At 37.7% G+C, this 14,620-nt stretch overlaps 1 protein-coding gene across 1 annotated transcript in view; it reads right to left on the bottom strand.

Moving 5' to 3' along the window:
- Window positions 1-778: 778 nt before the first annotated feature.
- GREB1L (GREB1 like retinoic acid receptor coactivator) overlaps window positions 779-14,620 on the bottom strand; it is a 162,332-nt gene continuing 148,490 nt past the window's right edge. Inside the window, exons 29-33 of the mRNA XM_081324854.1 lie at window positions 11,797-12,024; window positions 10,733-10,874; window positions 6,908-7,108; window positions 6,280-6,418; window positions 779-5,276 (exon numbers count right to left, since the gene is read on the bottom strand). Coding sequence (XP_081180980.1) covers window positions 5,113-5,276; window positions 6,280-6,418; window positions 6,908-7,108; window positions 10,733-10,874; window positions 11,797-12,024 — 874 coding nt within the window. The 3' untranslated portion in view covers window positions 779-5,112. The remainder of the gene's footprint in view (window positions 5,277-6,279; window positions 6,419-6,907; window positions 7,109-10,732; window positions 10,875-11,796; window positions 12,025-14,620) is intronic.

The following is a 14,620-nucleotide window of genomic DNA, read 5'->3' as shown; positions in this document are numbered from 1 at the left end:
TTTAAATGAACTACAGTAAAGGCTCTTATATCCTTTAACTGGTTACTACTAAATTACAACTAGAGGTTAGTTACCTCATGCAGAATGGAAAACAATTACACTACTCTTTTTGAAGCTTGATAAAACTTGATGTCACCAATATGTATCCTGCAGGTCCATTTAATCCTATCTAATCCCAAGCAATACCTTTTTTCCATCAACAAAGGGGCATCTTGGGGACATACTAAAATTGCAACTTCTTGATGATATTTGAGGACGTATGTCAATGTAAAGGAAAGTTGAAATATTTATACACTGGTTCCTGCTTATATGGATTTGTACCTTCACATAAAGCTAGGGTTCTGAAATGGACAAAAAAGTAACCTACATACTTTTAACTGAAGTCGTAGAAACAGCATAATATATGTCAGTGTTTTTTAACTATGTTAACTCTAAGATGTGTGTAGACTTTGACTCCCAGAATTCCCCAATCCACATGCCAGGAGAGTTGCAGTCCACACATTTTAAAGTTGCCAAGCTGAAAAACCATTGATTTTAGACGCTATTGTACTCTGAAAGTGTAATTACTCAAAATAATTGTGAAACATTATTTCTAATTTTTCTAATTCTAATTCTAAACTAAAAATGTACATAAATTCCCTTTAACAAAATTAGAAGAACAAGCAACGCAAAATCAAATTAAAAGATTGGATTGTATAATGGAAATAGAGACTTAAAAGTATTTCATTCATGTAGATCCACAGTTTGCACTATATTAAGACCAACACTTCAAAGGTAATAACATTACTGAATTTAATGAAAGAACATTATAAACATACTATAGACACAATTGCAGACAACTTCAGTTAAAATAAATGTGAGGTAGACTAGTGAAGCTAAATTCACCATGTTTTGGTTAAAAGAGTTTTCACCAAGGACTGCTTCAAATCTGAAGAACTTCCTACAGAGTGAGTAGCTCTATGTAGGAAACAAGATAAACATGAATTGTCGCGTGCTTTATTTCTTGAAAGTTTATCTCAGTAGGAAACTGGTCAAGTGTGAAGGAGTCCTAAGAGAGCAACATTTACCCTCTTTTTTTTAGAGATCACATAAAGTAACTGTATAAATTACAGAAATAGAATCTGAGTCATTTTTTTAAAAAAATTACAGATTATATTCAGTATAACCTGGGACTTGTCAATTATTTATATTTAACTAGCTCACAGGTAAAATAATGCTGGCCTTTTAATACATTCATATCACCTTGCTACAAGGCTTGTAAATGAAATACCATTATCAAAAACATTTGGTATCTTGCTCTGATCTCCTATCCCACTTATCACATTCAGAATTTATTTCACTGTATTACAGAAAACTTAACATTGAGGTTGTGAAGACATTTACTGAAGAGGTTTCAAAGAACATTTAACCACAACTCTTATGTCTTTGCTTTCGTAAAACTATGTTGAACTATCGATTGTTCTTGTCCAATTTAGAAAATATCTTTTAAGATCTTTCCACACAATCACACAAAACATTGCTTAGTAATAAGAGAGTACAGCTTTCATACATCAATGATAAACAAACAAAATATATTCCTGCACAGTTTGTTCAACAGGGAGTGCACTAGTAAATTCTAAATAAAAACTGCAAAATTTGAATAGCATGTGAATTAAACATTTCATGCTGTGATTATAACTCAACAGTAGTAAAAAATCATGTGGTGCATCAAATAAAATAAAAATCTGCTACTCAGGAAATACATTTTCTTATGTATAAAACATAGTGTTTGCTCAGATACTGTAACCACTTAAATTCTCCTTCAGATATGACCCCAAACCCCAATTGTGTGAAAAGACCCTTTATCCCTAAATTCTCAGCTTCTATTTTCATACTTTTTATTAAGGGTCAAAGCACCTGGAATTTTAAGAACATAGTGCAAACTTCAAATGTATAAAGAAGATTTTAAAAGCTTTCAATCTGCAAAATTTGCAATAAAATGGCAACTCTTTGGAAACATTTAAAATTATGTTCAGCCTCATAAAACCACAATGAAACCTAGATTACCTGACATCCCCTACTTATAACTTTTATGTAAATTTCTATTCCCCAAATGTAAAGGTACTTATTAAAGTATAAGGCAAATATAAGGGTACCAAAAAAAGAATATACTAAAGTAAACAATTGTTCATTTGAAATATGCTACATTTATGTAAAAGTACAATAAAAACAATAGATTTGAAAACCATTACTTCCCTTTCAACTTCAATATATTATGCTTTTCATTATTTGTAAACAGCTCTTTCACAAGGTAAAAAAAGTTGCATGATTAACACTTTGTTCTAAATGCAGTTTGGGCAGGTGCTTTATTTGAGAGTTGCAGGTATCATTGTTTGTATTTAAACAGCCCCAAACAAATTGCTATTTGTTTTCACCATCTTATGAAATAGGCTGCACAACTTTAAATATCTGTGCAAGAAACGTAAGCTTTGTGTCCAAAGGAAGAACTACAGTAAAGGATAACATAAAAAGAAATCGAAAACGGACTAACAAGCAGGAAATAAGGGGAATTCTGTCTACAGGTAGTCCTCGACTTACAACAGTTCATTTAGTGACCGTTCAAAGTTACAACAGCACTGAAAAAAGTGGCTTACGACTGTTTTTCACAGTTACAAACTTTGCAGCATCCCCATGATTATGTGATCAAAATTCAGATGCTGGGCAACTCTTTCATATTTATGAACTTCGCTATGTTTCAGGGTCATGTGATCACCTTTTGCAACTTTCTGACAAGCAATGTCAATGGGGAAGCCAGATTCACTTAATAGCCAAGTTGCCAATTTATCAACTGCTTGTTGTTAGTTGCGAAGTCGTGTCCGATCCATCACGACCCCATGGACAACGTTCCTCCAGGCCTTCCTGTCCTCTACCATCTTCTGGAGTCCATTTAAGCTCACGCCTACTGCTTCAGTGACTCCATCCAACCACCTCATTCTCTGTCGTCCCCTTCTTCTCTTGCCCTCAACCTTTCCCAGCATTAGGCTCTTCTCCAGTGAGTCCTTCCTTCTCATTAGGTGGCCAAAGTATTTGAGTTTCAACTTCAGGATCTGGCCTTCTAAAAAGCAGTCAGGGTTGATCTCCTCTAGGACTGACCGGTTTGATTGCTTTGCAGTTCAAGGGACTCGTAGGAATCTTCTCCACCACCATAGTTCAAAGGCTTCAATTCTTTGGCGCTCAGCCTTTCTTATGGTCCAACTTTCACAGCCAGTGCTGCAGTGATTCACTTAACAACTGAGTCAAGAAAGGTCATAAAATGGGGCAAAACTCACTGAACAAACGTCTCACAACAGAAATTTTGGGCTCAATTGTAGTCGTAAGTCAGGTACTACCTGTATTATTAACTGCAATATGAAGACCTGATTGTACTAGACTCATTTAAACACTCAGCATATTTCACAGCACAAAGTGCTGGTGCAAAGAACCTCACTTTTACACAACTTAAATGTCTCTTTAAAATTTAATACATCTCTTTCTCTCTAATTCAAACAAATAAAAAGTACAGGGCTTGATCCAGTCAAGCACATACACAGTATTTGCATATGAAGGAGTTGTGCTAAGCTCAAGAATACTCCAGTTCTCCCATTCCCCACCAAAGTACACACCTGTGCAAGCAGTGCAAGAGGCATTGCAGCAAGAGATACTCTGGACCTACCTCACATATCCCAGTTCTGTGCCATCTAAAATTACTTGAGCTTTGGAGCAGAAGCATGGCGCCAAGGTGGCAGATACAGACAGGAGTACCGCCCTGATACGGTGTCTCCATTTGGCCAGTTGCAAGTAGGGGTAACAGAGCTGTATGAGCCCCACTGGGCCAGTGTTCAACTGCTTCAAACCCTATAGACTGGCCCACTTTTCTAGGTGTGTTTCAGATAGTTGGAAAGAGTGGCATCTGTTGCTGGTCCCAATTCAATGGAAAGTGATTCCTAAAGGACTTATAATTTAATTACATAATAAAGGACTAAGCCCTGTTATTCCTGTTCTGTGCTCAGTCTTTTCATCATAGAATAGTAAAATGCTCTTCATAAAGCACAAAAACTAACATTTTCTATCCCCAGGACTTGAGAAAAGCTGAAGCATGTGAGGCATCCACTGCAGAAACAATTCTAAGAATTTCAGCTATGCAAGAAACAAGGTTATATAGCCATTTCAAAACAACATACCATAACACTGAGGACAGAAATCATTGGTGGAGCTTAAATACACGGAGGAAACAATATGCAAAAGCTATCTATTTAGGCTGGCTGAGCAGATACATTTCAAACCATGGTCAGTGATGATCTGAGTGCAAAAAGCAGGTTTGTATGCAGCCTCTCCTTTGGGATCCAGTTCCATATATATTGTCGAAGGAAAAAAGTTATCACCTACAGAGATTCTCTCTTCACATAGGATCTCTGGATTTAAATCAATAAAGATAGCCCAAACCTGCATCTTTATATAAATGCCTGCCGTACATTCACTGATTTGTTCAGGCTTTTGTAGTAAACGTTTTAACTTTTGTGGAAACTTTGCCAAAACAGTTTCAATAGATAAAAAAAAAATAACAAACCTTCACCTAACACTGCACAGAAAGTGGATAAAGTTTATTCTTTCAAACACAAATATCTGTGTTTTGTAGTTTTAAACCCCTGAGTTAGACCGTACCAAAAGTACAGATATGAAGGGAAATGGACAGCATTCCTCAGTACATTATCTTCAGACGATCCCACTTCTCTTGTGTGGGCCTCATGTAACTCAAGCTGGCAGAGATCGAACGTAATTTCATCCCCCCTCCCCTTGAAAATATTTCTCCCCATCTTAAGCCACAGTAGGTACATCATCATCTAAATCAAAGTGATCACTCGTCTTCCAGTGATCCAGAAGGAATTAACTTGAGATCAATGCTCTTTCAATCATAAAATAAGAGAGAAAACTTCTAAAACTAGGCCTGAAATGGGGAAAATCCTTAAAATAGTGATTGAACACAAGTCTTAGGTTGCACTTTGCTCCACAGTGATTGTACATTAACTGAAATAAGGAAAAAAGATATAATCCAGCTCATTAGGTTCTCCTGTGTCCTGTGCCATTGACTCAAGCTTATATATGGCGCCCAGTCAGAAAATACAGCGGCTTGTCATCAGAGCTGTTAGCAGTTTGGAATTCGTCTCTCAGACGGAACTGCCACTCGTCTTCCAGCTCTAATCGGACAATGGTTTGACGCAAGGAGCTCCTGTCTTGGCATATCACACATAGTGTTGCACCTAAAATTAAAAGATAAAATTAAATAGCATACAGTTTATACGACGGTTTAATTTCCCCAACATTTAACCTGTGATTGCTCTCTATTGCTTGGAAACATTATTGGATCCTTAAAAGAAAGTAATATGAAAGAGTAATAGTAAATGGTCTGGCGCAATGGTCAGAATGTAGTATTACAGGCAAACTCTGCCCACAGCCAGGAGTTTGATCCTGACTGGCTCGAGGCTGACTCAGCCTTCCAAGGTCAGTAAAATGAGGACCCAAATTGTTGGGGGCCATATGCCAACATAAATTGTCCAGAGAGTGCTATAAAGAACTATGTGGAGGTATACAAGTCTAAATGCTATTGCTAATATTAAAGAGAAATAGAATTCTGTTATTGCTATTGAATATTTTGCCTTTTTTCTGTCAAATGGATAGACCACAGGAGACTATACAAATGTCCTCAAATTATGACTAGAAAGTTCAGGGCAGGCCGCACAGTGACTCCTTTGGGTCATGGGATAAGGAAGGAAAGGAGCTCAAGATGAAACTCAGCAACATTCCAGGGAACTGCCCAACTGCCTCTCTCATACAGAAGCGTATCAAATGTGTTCACATTCCATTCAGTTTTCAGAGAGAGATTGTTCTGATGGACAGAGCCTTTGGCTCTTTACATAGGTTTTCCAGTATTTCAGGAATAAAAAATAGATAACTTCTAGGATATTAAGAAGCAGCTAATTCAAAATTATTTAATATGTCCCCAACAAATAAGAGAACAAACTCTACTTAAGCGAGTATGCATTTAAGAACCAAGGTTGAGACTATTTTGCTTCTGGCTTTTTCATGTTTTAGGTGTCAAGGTGCTGGAGAATCAGAAAGTGGAACTGGAGGACAATGGTGCTTTTCATTACTCTTCTACAACTTTGTCAAATAAGGGTTGTTACATTGCACAGCATATAATGGCAATTTCAGTCTATCCTTGTTAGGGACCGGTCAGCAAGTTCTACAGAGAAATCACATTACCTTTCAGGAATTTGAATCTTTTAAGAAAGTCTGGTCCAACGAAGGAGTCGCAAAGGTAGAGAAGAAGACCACTAAAAAACACCCCTTCGCAGTTCACATTAACTGAATGTGGCCGTGAGCTTACATAGCAAAGAGCTACCTATACCAGAAATGGGAACAGATACATACATTTAAGTCCTCTGTCTTTAAAATGTTCCTGTCTCAACATGAATGTAAATAGCTCATCAAATCTGCTTTAAGGATCAATTGTAAATTCCAAACATGTTCACGTTTAGAATGCAGATTATCATCTTAACAACTGTTTCCAAAATGCACAAGTCAGTTTAAGAAAACTGGAGCAAAAATTGTTTAAACAGTAGAAATAGATGGGAAGAATCTACAATATGCCTAAGAGCATTAGATTGTTTTCCAAACATTTTAAAAAGAGAGAGTAAAATATCCTGGCAAATGGTTCTCAACATTCAAAATATTGATAAAACAATTAAAAAGAATAATATCGGTGCTTCAGCTTTACCAATAAAAGATAAAAGTCTCAAGATTGGAATTGCCTTGCCACATTTCATTCCTTTCAAAGAGAAGCCTTTATTTTTGTACTGAGTTGTAAAATACGAAGTTTCTGTGTACATACCTGAGGCCCAATATTCAAATAGCAATCAACAGTTAAGACAGGGTTTTTAAAGTTGTAGATGGCCTTTGGGAAAAGCTTGTATGTGGCATATTGAAGGAACTTCTCTAAAAGGAACTGAGCTGGAGCTGCCAACAGGGTGTGCTCACTGTCTGGAGCACAAACATACTGAAGAGGTATTAGTGGAGTCAAACTTTCTGAAACCTAGACAGGAAAATAACACATCCATGTGAAATATACTAAGTACTGTATATTTTGGAAGCTCAGGTGGCAACTACCATTCAATTATCAGTTTAAAATGTTGAGCAGAGTGGAAAAAATAAGAAAAAAAATAGGAGCCAAGCTTAAACAGGTTTTGGCACACTATCCCTCTGTGGACCTTCTCTTCTGGGCAGTGGTTGCATATGCTAAATAAGTACATAAATCTGGAAGTGGTACCCAGCAACAGCAACAACACAGATCAGTGATGCTGGACAGCCAGCACTTCCTATACAGGAAGAGAGCCAGTTTGGTCTATTGGTGAAGGTACCAGGCTAGAAACCAGAAGGGTATGAGTTCTAGTTTCACCTTAGGCATGAAAAAAAAATTAAAAAATCAATAAAATGGGGAAATAAATAAACAAGATGGGGAGGGGGGAACCAGTAAGAAAGACTTAAAATAATTCTGTAACAGGCACTCATATTTTTACAGGGACTGTGTAATAATGGCAAGCCTAAATAAGCAAACAAATAAACAATCCCCCTTAGAAAGAGTTTTAGTATGAGTGCCCAAAACATTTCATATCTGAAACATTTCACATTCACAGTAAATTATTCCTAACATTTTCAGCTATGAACTTAAAACACTTGTGTCAAAATCAAAACAGGCCTTGTTAAACATGAAACGCTTCTAAAATAATGAGAGAGCTATAGATTGCAGCAACCTCTTTTAAACTCAAACTATTTCAAATTCAAAATGTTTTACAACCCCAAAGGTTTTTTGTGAGTTTTCATTATTTTCTTTTAAAAAGCAACCTTTATCCTAGGCCTGATTCCTGAACTGCACTACAGCTTCTTAGAAGTATTCTTTGAAATCAGCCAGGTAGCAAACAGCACATCTGCCAGCTGCAGAAGTAAAAATATCTATCAAATATGGTTATATTTGACTTCTTGTTTATGGATCCAATGATTAGCCTATTTGATAGCAATTTGAATAGCTGAATGATTATCAGGAAAGAAATTGAAGGCCATGTGAGTAGAAAAAGACAAGCACAGAGCACAATTGCTAAACAGACTTCCTGTACAAAGCTAAAATATTTCACGATATATGTAAAGCAAATAGATGGAAAAAGACTAATAGGATTGCATCACATGGAGAAGTCAGTAAGTACAGAAATATACTGTAACCAATTAATAAGTAAAGCAATGGCTTGAAATGGAAGGACACCAGAGACTATTAATTCTTTCCCTCCTTTTCATCTAATAGGATCTGGTCCTATCAACTAAGATTATAAACTTTACAGAAGAGCCCATTAGGGGTGGTGGGGTGGAATCTAGTGCCCATTGCACTGTTCTGGATAATCCAGTGAACAAGTTTAAACAATAGTGAGATGATCAGGACATGAACCAGCTGCTTTGTCATTGGAGAGGGGCGGTATATAAATCTAATAAAATAAATAAAATAAATTTGGACACCTATACAAAGTCAAGTGGGACTGATGCCATTTGGGCATCAAAGGAGATGCTTGAGGCACACGCACGTTGATGACTTAGAGCAGGACACAATGCAAAGTAACACATTTCCAGGACTTTCCCACCAGAGAGTTGGTGCCAATAGCTATGTAGGGATGGGGAAGAAAAAGTTGCTGGGTACTCTCACTCATCTGATTTCCTGCCTTTCTCCAGAGATCTTTCCACAAGAAAATTCCCCTATTCTGGAAATGTGTAGATTCTGGATTGCTGGACTAATTTTCTTTTGTTTTTCTAGAACCCTATCAAGTGGCTAGACACAAATGTAAGGAAAATGTTGAGGACACCCAGTTCTTTATTAGGGAGGTTTTACCACAACAAATGTTTGTGAGTTGAACCAAGACCATTAAGAGTATTAAAAGTATCCATCAATAGATGCTTAAGTACTAAAAGGACTAGTACATTTTTTATGATTTCTTATTTTAATAATGTATCTTAATGACTGGAAAAGGAAGGTAGGTTACTCCTTTTGTTAAAGAGGCCATGAATAACAATAATAATAATTTATTTATTTATTAGTTGAATTTATATACCGCCCTATTCCCGAAGGACTTAGGGCGGTTCACAGGGCAGTTAAAACAGTACAAAAAGAGAATAAAATGGAATTAAATTAGTACAAGCCCACAATTCATAATAATAATAAAATTAAAATTTTAAAATTAATATAATTTAATATGATTTAATAAAATACTTTAAAATTTAAAATCCCTCAGTCCAGGCCAGACAATTCGAACAATCAGGTTTTTAAGTCCCGGCGAAACGAGCGAAGGTAGGGGGCAGTCCGAAGCTCCATCGGCAGTTCGTTCCAAAGGGCGGGCGCACTCACAGAGAACGCCCTCCCCCTGGGAATCACCCGCCGGCAATCTCTAACCGACGGAACCCTAAGGAGGCCCTCCCTGTGGGCGCGCACAGGACAATGGGACGCTGATGCTGGTAGCAGGTGCTCCCTAAGGTAATCCGGACCCATGCCATTTAGGGCTTTATAGATCATCACCAGCACCTTGAATCTCACCCGGAGGGCAACTGGAAGCCAATGCAGCTCGTGGAGAAGAGGTGTTACATGAGAGTATCGGGACACTCCCATTACTACTCGCATGGCTGCATTCTGCACCAGCTGAAGCCTCCAAGTGGTCCTCAAGGACAGCCCCATGTAGAGAGCATTGCAGTAGTCTAACCGGGAGGTCACAAGCGCATGAGTGACTGTACGCAGGGCATCCCGGTCCAGATAGGGCCGCAACTGGCGCACCAGGCGAACCTGGGCAAAAGCCCCCCTGGTCACAGCTCCTATATGATCTTCCAAACTGAGCTGTGAATCCAGGAGGATGCCCAAGTTACGAGCCCTATCAACGGGGGGGGTAACACCTCACCCCCCATCATTAAAGATGGAGAAGAGTGATTCACTCGAGATGCCGTTACACACAGCCACTCAGTCTTGGCAGGATTGAGTCGAAGCCTGTTTCTCCCCATCCAAACCCGAACCGCCTCCAGGCAACGGGACATCACGTCGAGGGCATCACTGAGTTGGTTCGGGGTGGAAAGAAAAAGTTGGGTATCATCAGCATACTGATGATACCCCACCCCGAAACCACAAATGATCTCACCCAGCGGCTTCATATAGATGTTGAACAGGAGGGGAGAGAGGACTGACCCCTGAGGAACTCCACAAACGAGAGGCCTCGGGGTGGACCTCTGCCCTCCTGTCAACACCGACTGCAAACGGCCTAGGAGGTAGGAGGAGAACCACCGTAAAACAGTGCCCCCACTCCCAACACCCTGAGACGTCGCAGCAGGATACCATGGTCGATGGTATCAAAAGCCGCTGAGAGATCTAAAAGGACTAGGACAGAGGAACAACCCCTGTCCCGAGCCTGCCAGAGATCATTCAAATTACATTAGGTTTGTATGTCAATTGCAAATTAATCAGATCAACCAGAGCTTACCGTGACCCACTGCCAAGCACTGAACATACCCTTGGACCACTACCCCTGAAAGATCAATGATTTGTCCCTTGGAAACTTTCCCCATATCTATGACTTCATGAGGAAATGGAAGTAGGGAAAAGAGAAGGGAATATAAAAAAGCATTTTCTTTTTCCACTCACCATGATTTTAGGTTTAATATCAAAGTCTTTTTGACCGCCAACCTGGATATGTTTCTTCATAAGACTGAAGTTGTTAAAACAACAGATAAGCAAGCCACTGCTGTTTGTTCTCAGATTAAAATCTACATCTTCACAGAAATACCTAAGCAAAGGAACATAGATTTACATGTGGTTATATGTAACCTGATGCTCTCCGAATATGTTGATACTACAATTCCTAGAATTTTTCTCTGATATTAGATATGCTCATTGAGACTTCATAGAGCTGAAATCCTAGCTGGAAATCATAGGCTTAGGAAACTAAATAGGACTTCGAGCTTAGAATTCTACAATACAAAGTAACAAAGAAAGACTGTAAATGTACAAATGTTTTACTGTTAGTGCTCTATATAATTTACACATTAAGATACAGTCACTTGCTCAAAGGCTTCACATACATTGCCTCCCAAATAAAACACTTAAAACAATGCTAACACAATGTGTTACTTCTTCCTACCAGATTATAGCCCCTGGGAAGACAAGTGAATTTCCTATGTCAAAATTCTGAATCCTGGACAGTAAATGTGCTCCAAATTAGAAAATGAATGCAAATATTCATGGAGAAAGTGTTTGGTTACAAGACAATTTTCTCCCATGCTTGAGTTCTGTTCCGCACAATGTCCCAATAGTAAGCTGCTGAAGAGAGGTATCAATTATACCAGGCAGAAAAATTATTTTGCCTCCTCTCACCCCTCACCCCTTACTAATATTCATGCAATCTGATGAAATAAAATGCTGGTGAAAATCACATGGATGAAATATGATGTTCTTGCATCTGAGTCTGCTACAAAGTGCTCAAGAAGAATGGAGGCAAACCTGCCCTTCATTGTGCAATCCTCTTTCCAGCAGACATCGACCTCCAACTTTACCATGTTTCAAATAACTATCAAGGGAAAACGTTATGTAGGAACTTCTCTTATTGATCTTTTTCAAAAGAGAAAATGTAGGCAGGCAAGGAGAAGGAGAGAAAAAAACATGAAGACATCCAAGTTAGCACCATATTTGACTTGCATACTTTTACCCACCTGTTCAGATCATATTGCACATTTTGGGTCAGGTCTATGTTGAGCAGTATAAAATCATGGATGTGGCATCTGGAAAAGGGGACTTTGGGTGCTCTAGAATTCAATTTGCTGTTCCATTTCTGGATGCCCACTATTGCATAATGGATAATTTTGGGTGTGGCTTCAATATGCTGTAGAACACTCTTTAGAGATACATTTTTACTGGTTGATCCTTGATCCATACACTGACTACTGAAAGGCAAAAAGCCAAAACATGTGATTATATTACATCACAGTGATATCTACAACACATAAGTAAAGATAATGTGCTTAGGAAATAAACATGTAAAATTTGGTACAACAAATCCAGCAATCTCCCTGGATCACAAGAACTAGACTTAAGCTGCCATTCCATGGGCTTTCAGTCTTTTAAGCTAATCAAGAAGCAGCTATTTTTGTGAAGATACTAATACTGGGTGTCTTGTGGGACTTCCAGATGGTACCATTTTCACTCCCCAGTAACTCTCAATTGTTTTCAAGCAGATTGTGTGATTGTCTCCTTCAAGATTTCAGCATGTAGAAAATAGACAAGGAACATCAATGTTTTATAGCTGATCAAAAAAAGAATGCAAAAAATTATCATGTCCTCAATGCATCATTCCAACCTTTTCCATTTTGGAAGAACAAAATTCTCTTACACCCTCTACTTCCTGGAAAAGGGAAACAAAACCAATTGCTTGAAGCAGCCTCCAATCCATATTTTCAATTCACTGTGTGAGCTTTCAGTCACCTGCAATTGTGACTTCATTCCTGTAGAATGAAGCTGCATGATACCCAGGGCTTTTTTTCTCATAGAATGCTCAGAACGATGTTCCGGCACCTTTTTTTTTTTCAAAAAAAAAAAAAGCTTTTGCACAAGCTGTGCTGCTGTTGGCTTAAGCCTATTGCAGGCTTTGCTCTTTTATGACTCATGGACTTCAACTCCCAGAATTCCTGAGTCAGCTATGCTATTGGCTTTTGGAAGCCAATAGGAATTGCTGCTGAGCTTGCCAAAAGACCAGGCACGCAAATGTTGCAGCAAAGGCAGGAACATTGTACTCCTCCCTGCTCCCCAACTACACCATCTCAGCTAGGTAAGATATTATTTGCAAATAGTATATCCAAGTATGACTCAAGGAAATTTTCCCTGCATGGAGGGAGTAGAGGTTTGTTTCACTTTGTTTTACTTTTCAAATTGCTGTAGGGAAGAAATGATGATTACAAAAAGGCAGGAAGTTATTTTTATTAGGAAGAATACATTTATCCCATGCTAGATCTTTGGGAGCTTAGTACCACCAGCACAGAACATTTGCTTTTCTGAAACTTAATTCAAATTTACCGTAATTCCTGATAGGGGCATTTGAAAAAAAAATGTTATTTATTAAATTTATATTCTGACTATCTCACCAGGATGACTCTGAAGGCTTGCAACTTCTGTTTGTAGTTATCCAGGTTTCTGCACACTGAGATAATTGGCCATTGTACAAATACAGAGCCTGTCATGCTTTTATATTTATATGGAACAGATACATTACCTGAAATTTTTGGAATGTGTAAAAAATTTGAACCAGCCCAGAATTATTTATTTATTTATTTATTTATTTTTGGGACTTATATGCCGCCCTATCTCCCGAAGGACTCAGGGCGGCTAACAACAATAAAAACAACAATACAAAAGTTAAAAGAAATTAAATAAACAGCCCCAATAAATAAGTTAAACTAAACAATTAAAAATTAAAAAACATTTTTAAAAACCCTGTCGTCAGTCCAGGTCAGCCTGATGAAAACTCATTTCCCATTGTTTGTGTACATAGAAAGTAAACCCTGAAATAGATTTAGAAAGAGCAAGGACTTTGATTAAATAGAAATGTTGCTAAGCATAGAACTGTTGAGTTACTTTGCAGCTGTTTCTGCTGTTTTCTTTTTATGTGCTTATGATTTTACATCACATTTTAAAATCAGACAAATTGAATAGGAATAAGACTGTGACTGAAAGAATACTAATTCTGAAATATAGTAAATATCTTTAACAAGTAACGTTAAATTTAGCTTTAGTGTAATTTGCTTGTTTACTGTAGCTAAAACTGAAAATTATATTTCTAAAGCATTAGTTTGGATCATTGGAAAGAAAAAAGATTTAATATTTATGATTCAAAAATATAAATATGTGAGAAACATGTTTTTAAAGACCTTTGCAGCTTGTTCTCATATATACCCTGCCACAAAGGAATAACTAAAATTATGAAATTTAGAATCTACCAAGCTTCCCTCCCATGGACAGAAGACAATCCATGGGAAATGTGAATCCGTAATCCATAGCTTTAGCACCAATAATAAATCTAATTATGCTATGCATAATTTAAGTTAGCCAAACCCTGGAGCAGTGGTAGCAATCTTCTATCACAATGGCAAGCCCTTTAAGATTATATATTGTTAATCATTTAAGTGAAGAAATGAGGAAAACTGTGGTTAAAGAAATTGTTTGATCCAATAATAAAATTTCATTGATAATTGATGAATCAACCACAATAAGCAAAAAAAAACTACCCTCATAGTATTTGTTCGATGCTGTATCGAAGGTATGGGAATGAATTCACCAGTAAATTTGTTTTTGGACTTGGTAGAACTTGAAAAAGTAACAGCAGAAGGAATATTTGATTCCTTACTCCAATGTCTTTACTCTTATGGGATGACAGAAGATTTGAAAAAATAATTGATTTCTCTGGCATGCGATGGCACCGCTGTGATGATGGGATGTAAAAGTGGAGTGAAAAAATTGCTGTCAGAACGTTTTCCTTCTATTATA

The sequence above is a fragment of the Vipera berus genome (assembly GCF_964194415.1).
Source record: "Vipera berus genome assembly, chromosome: 3".
Lineage (NCBI taxonomy): Eukaryota > Metazoa > Chordata > Lepidosauria > Squamata > Viperidae > Vipera > Vipera berus.
This window is presented reverse-complemented; position numbering and strand designations above follow the sequence as displayed.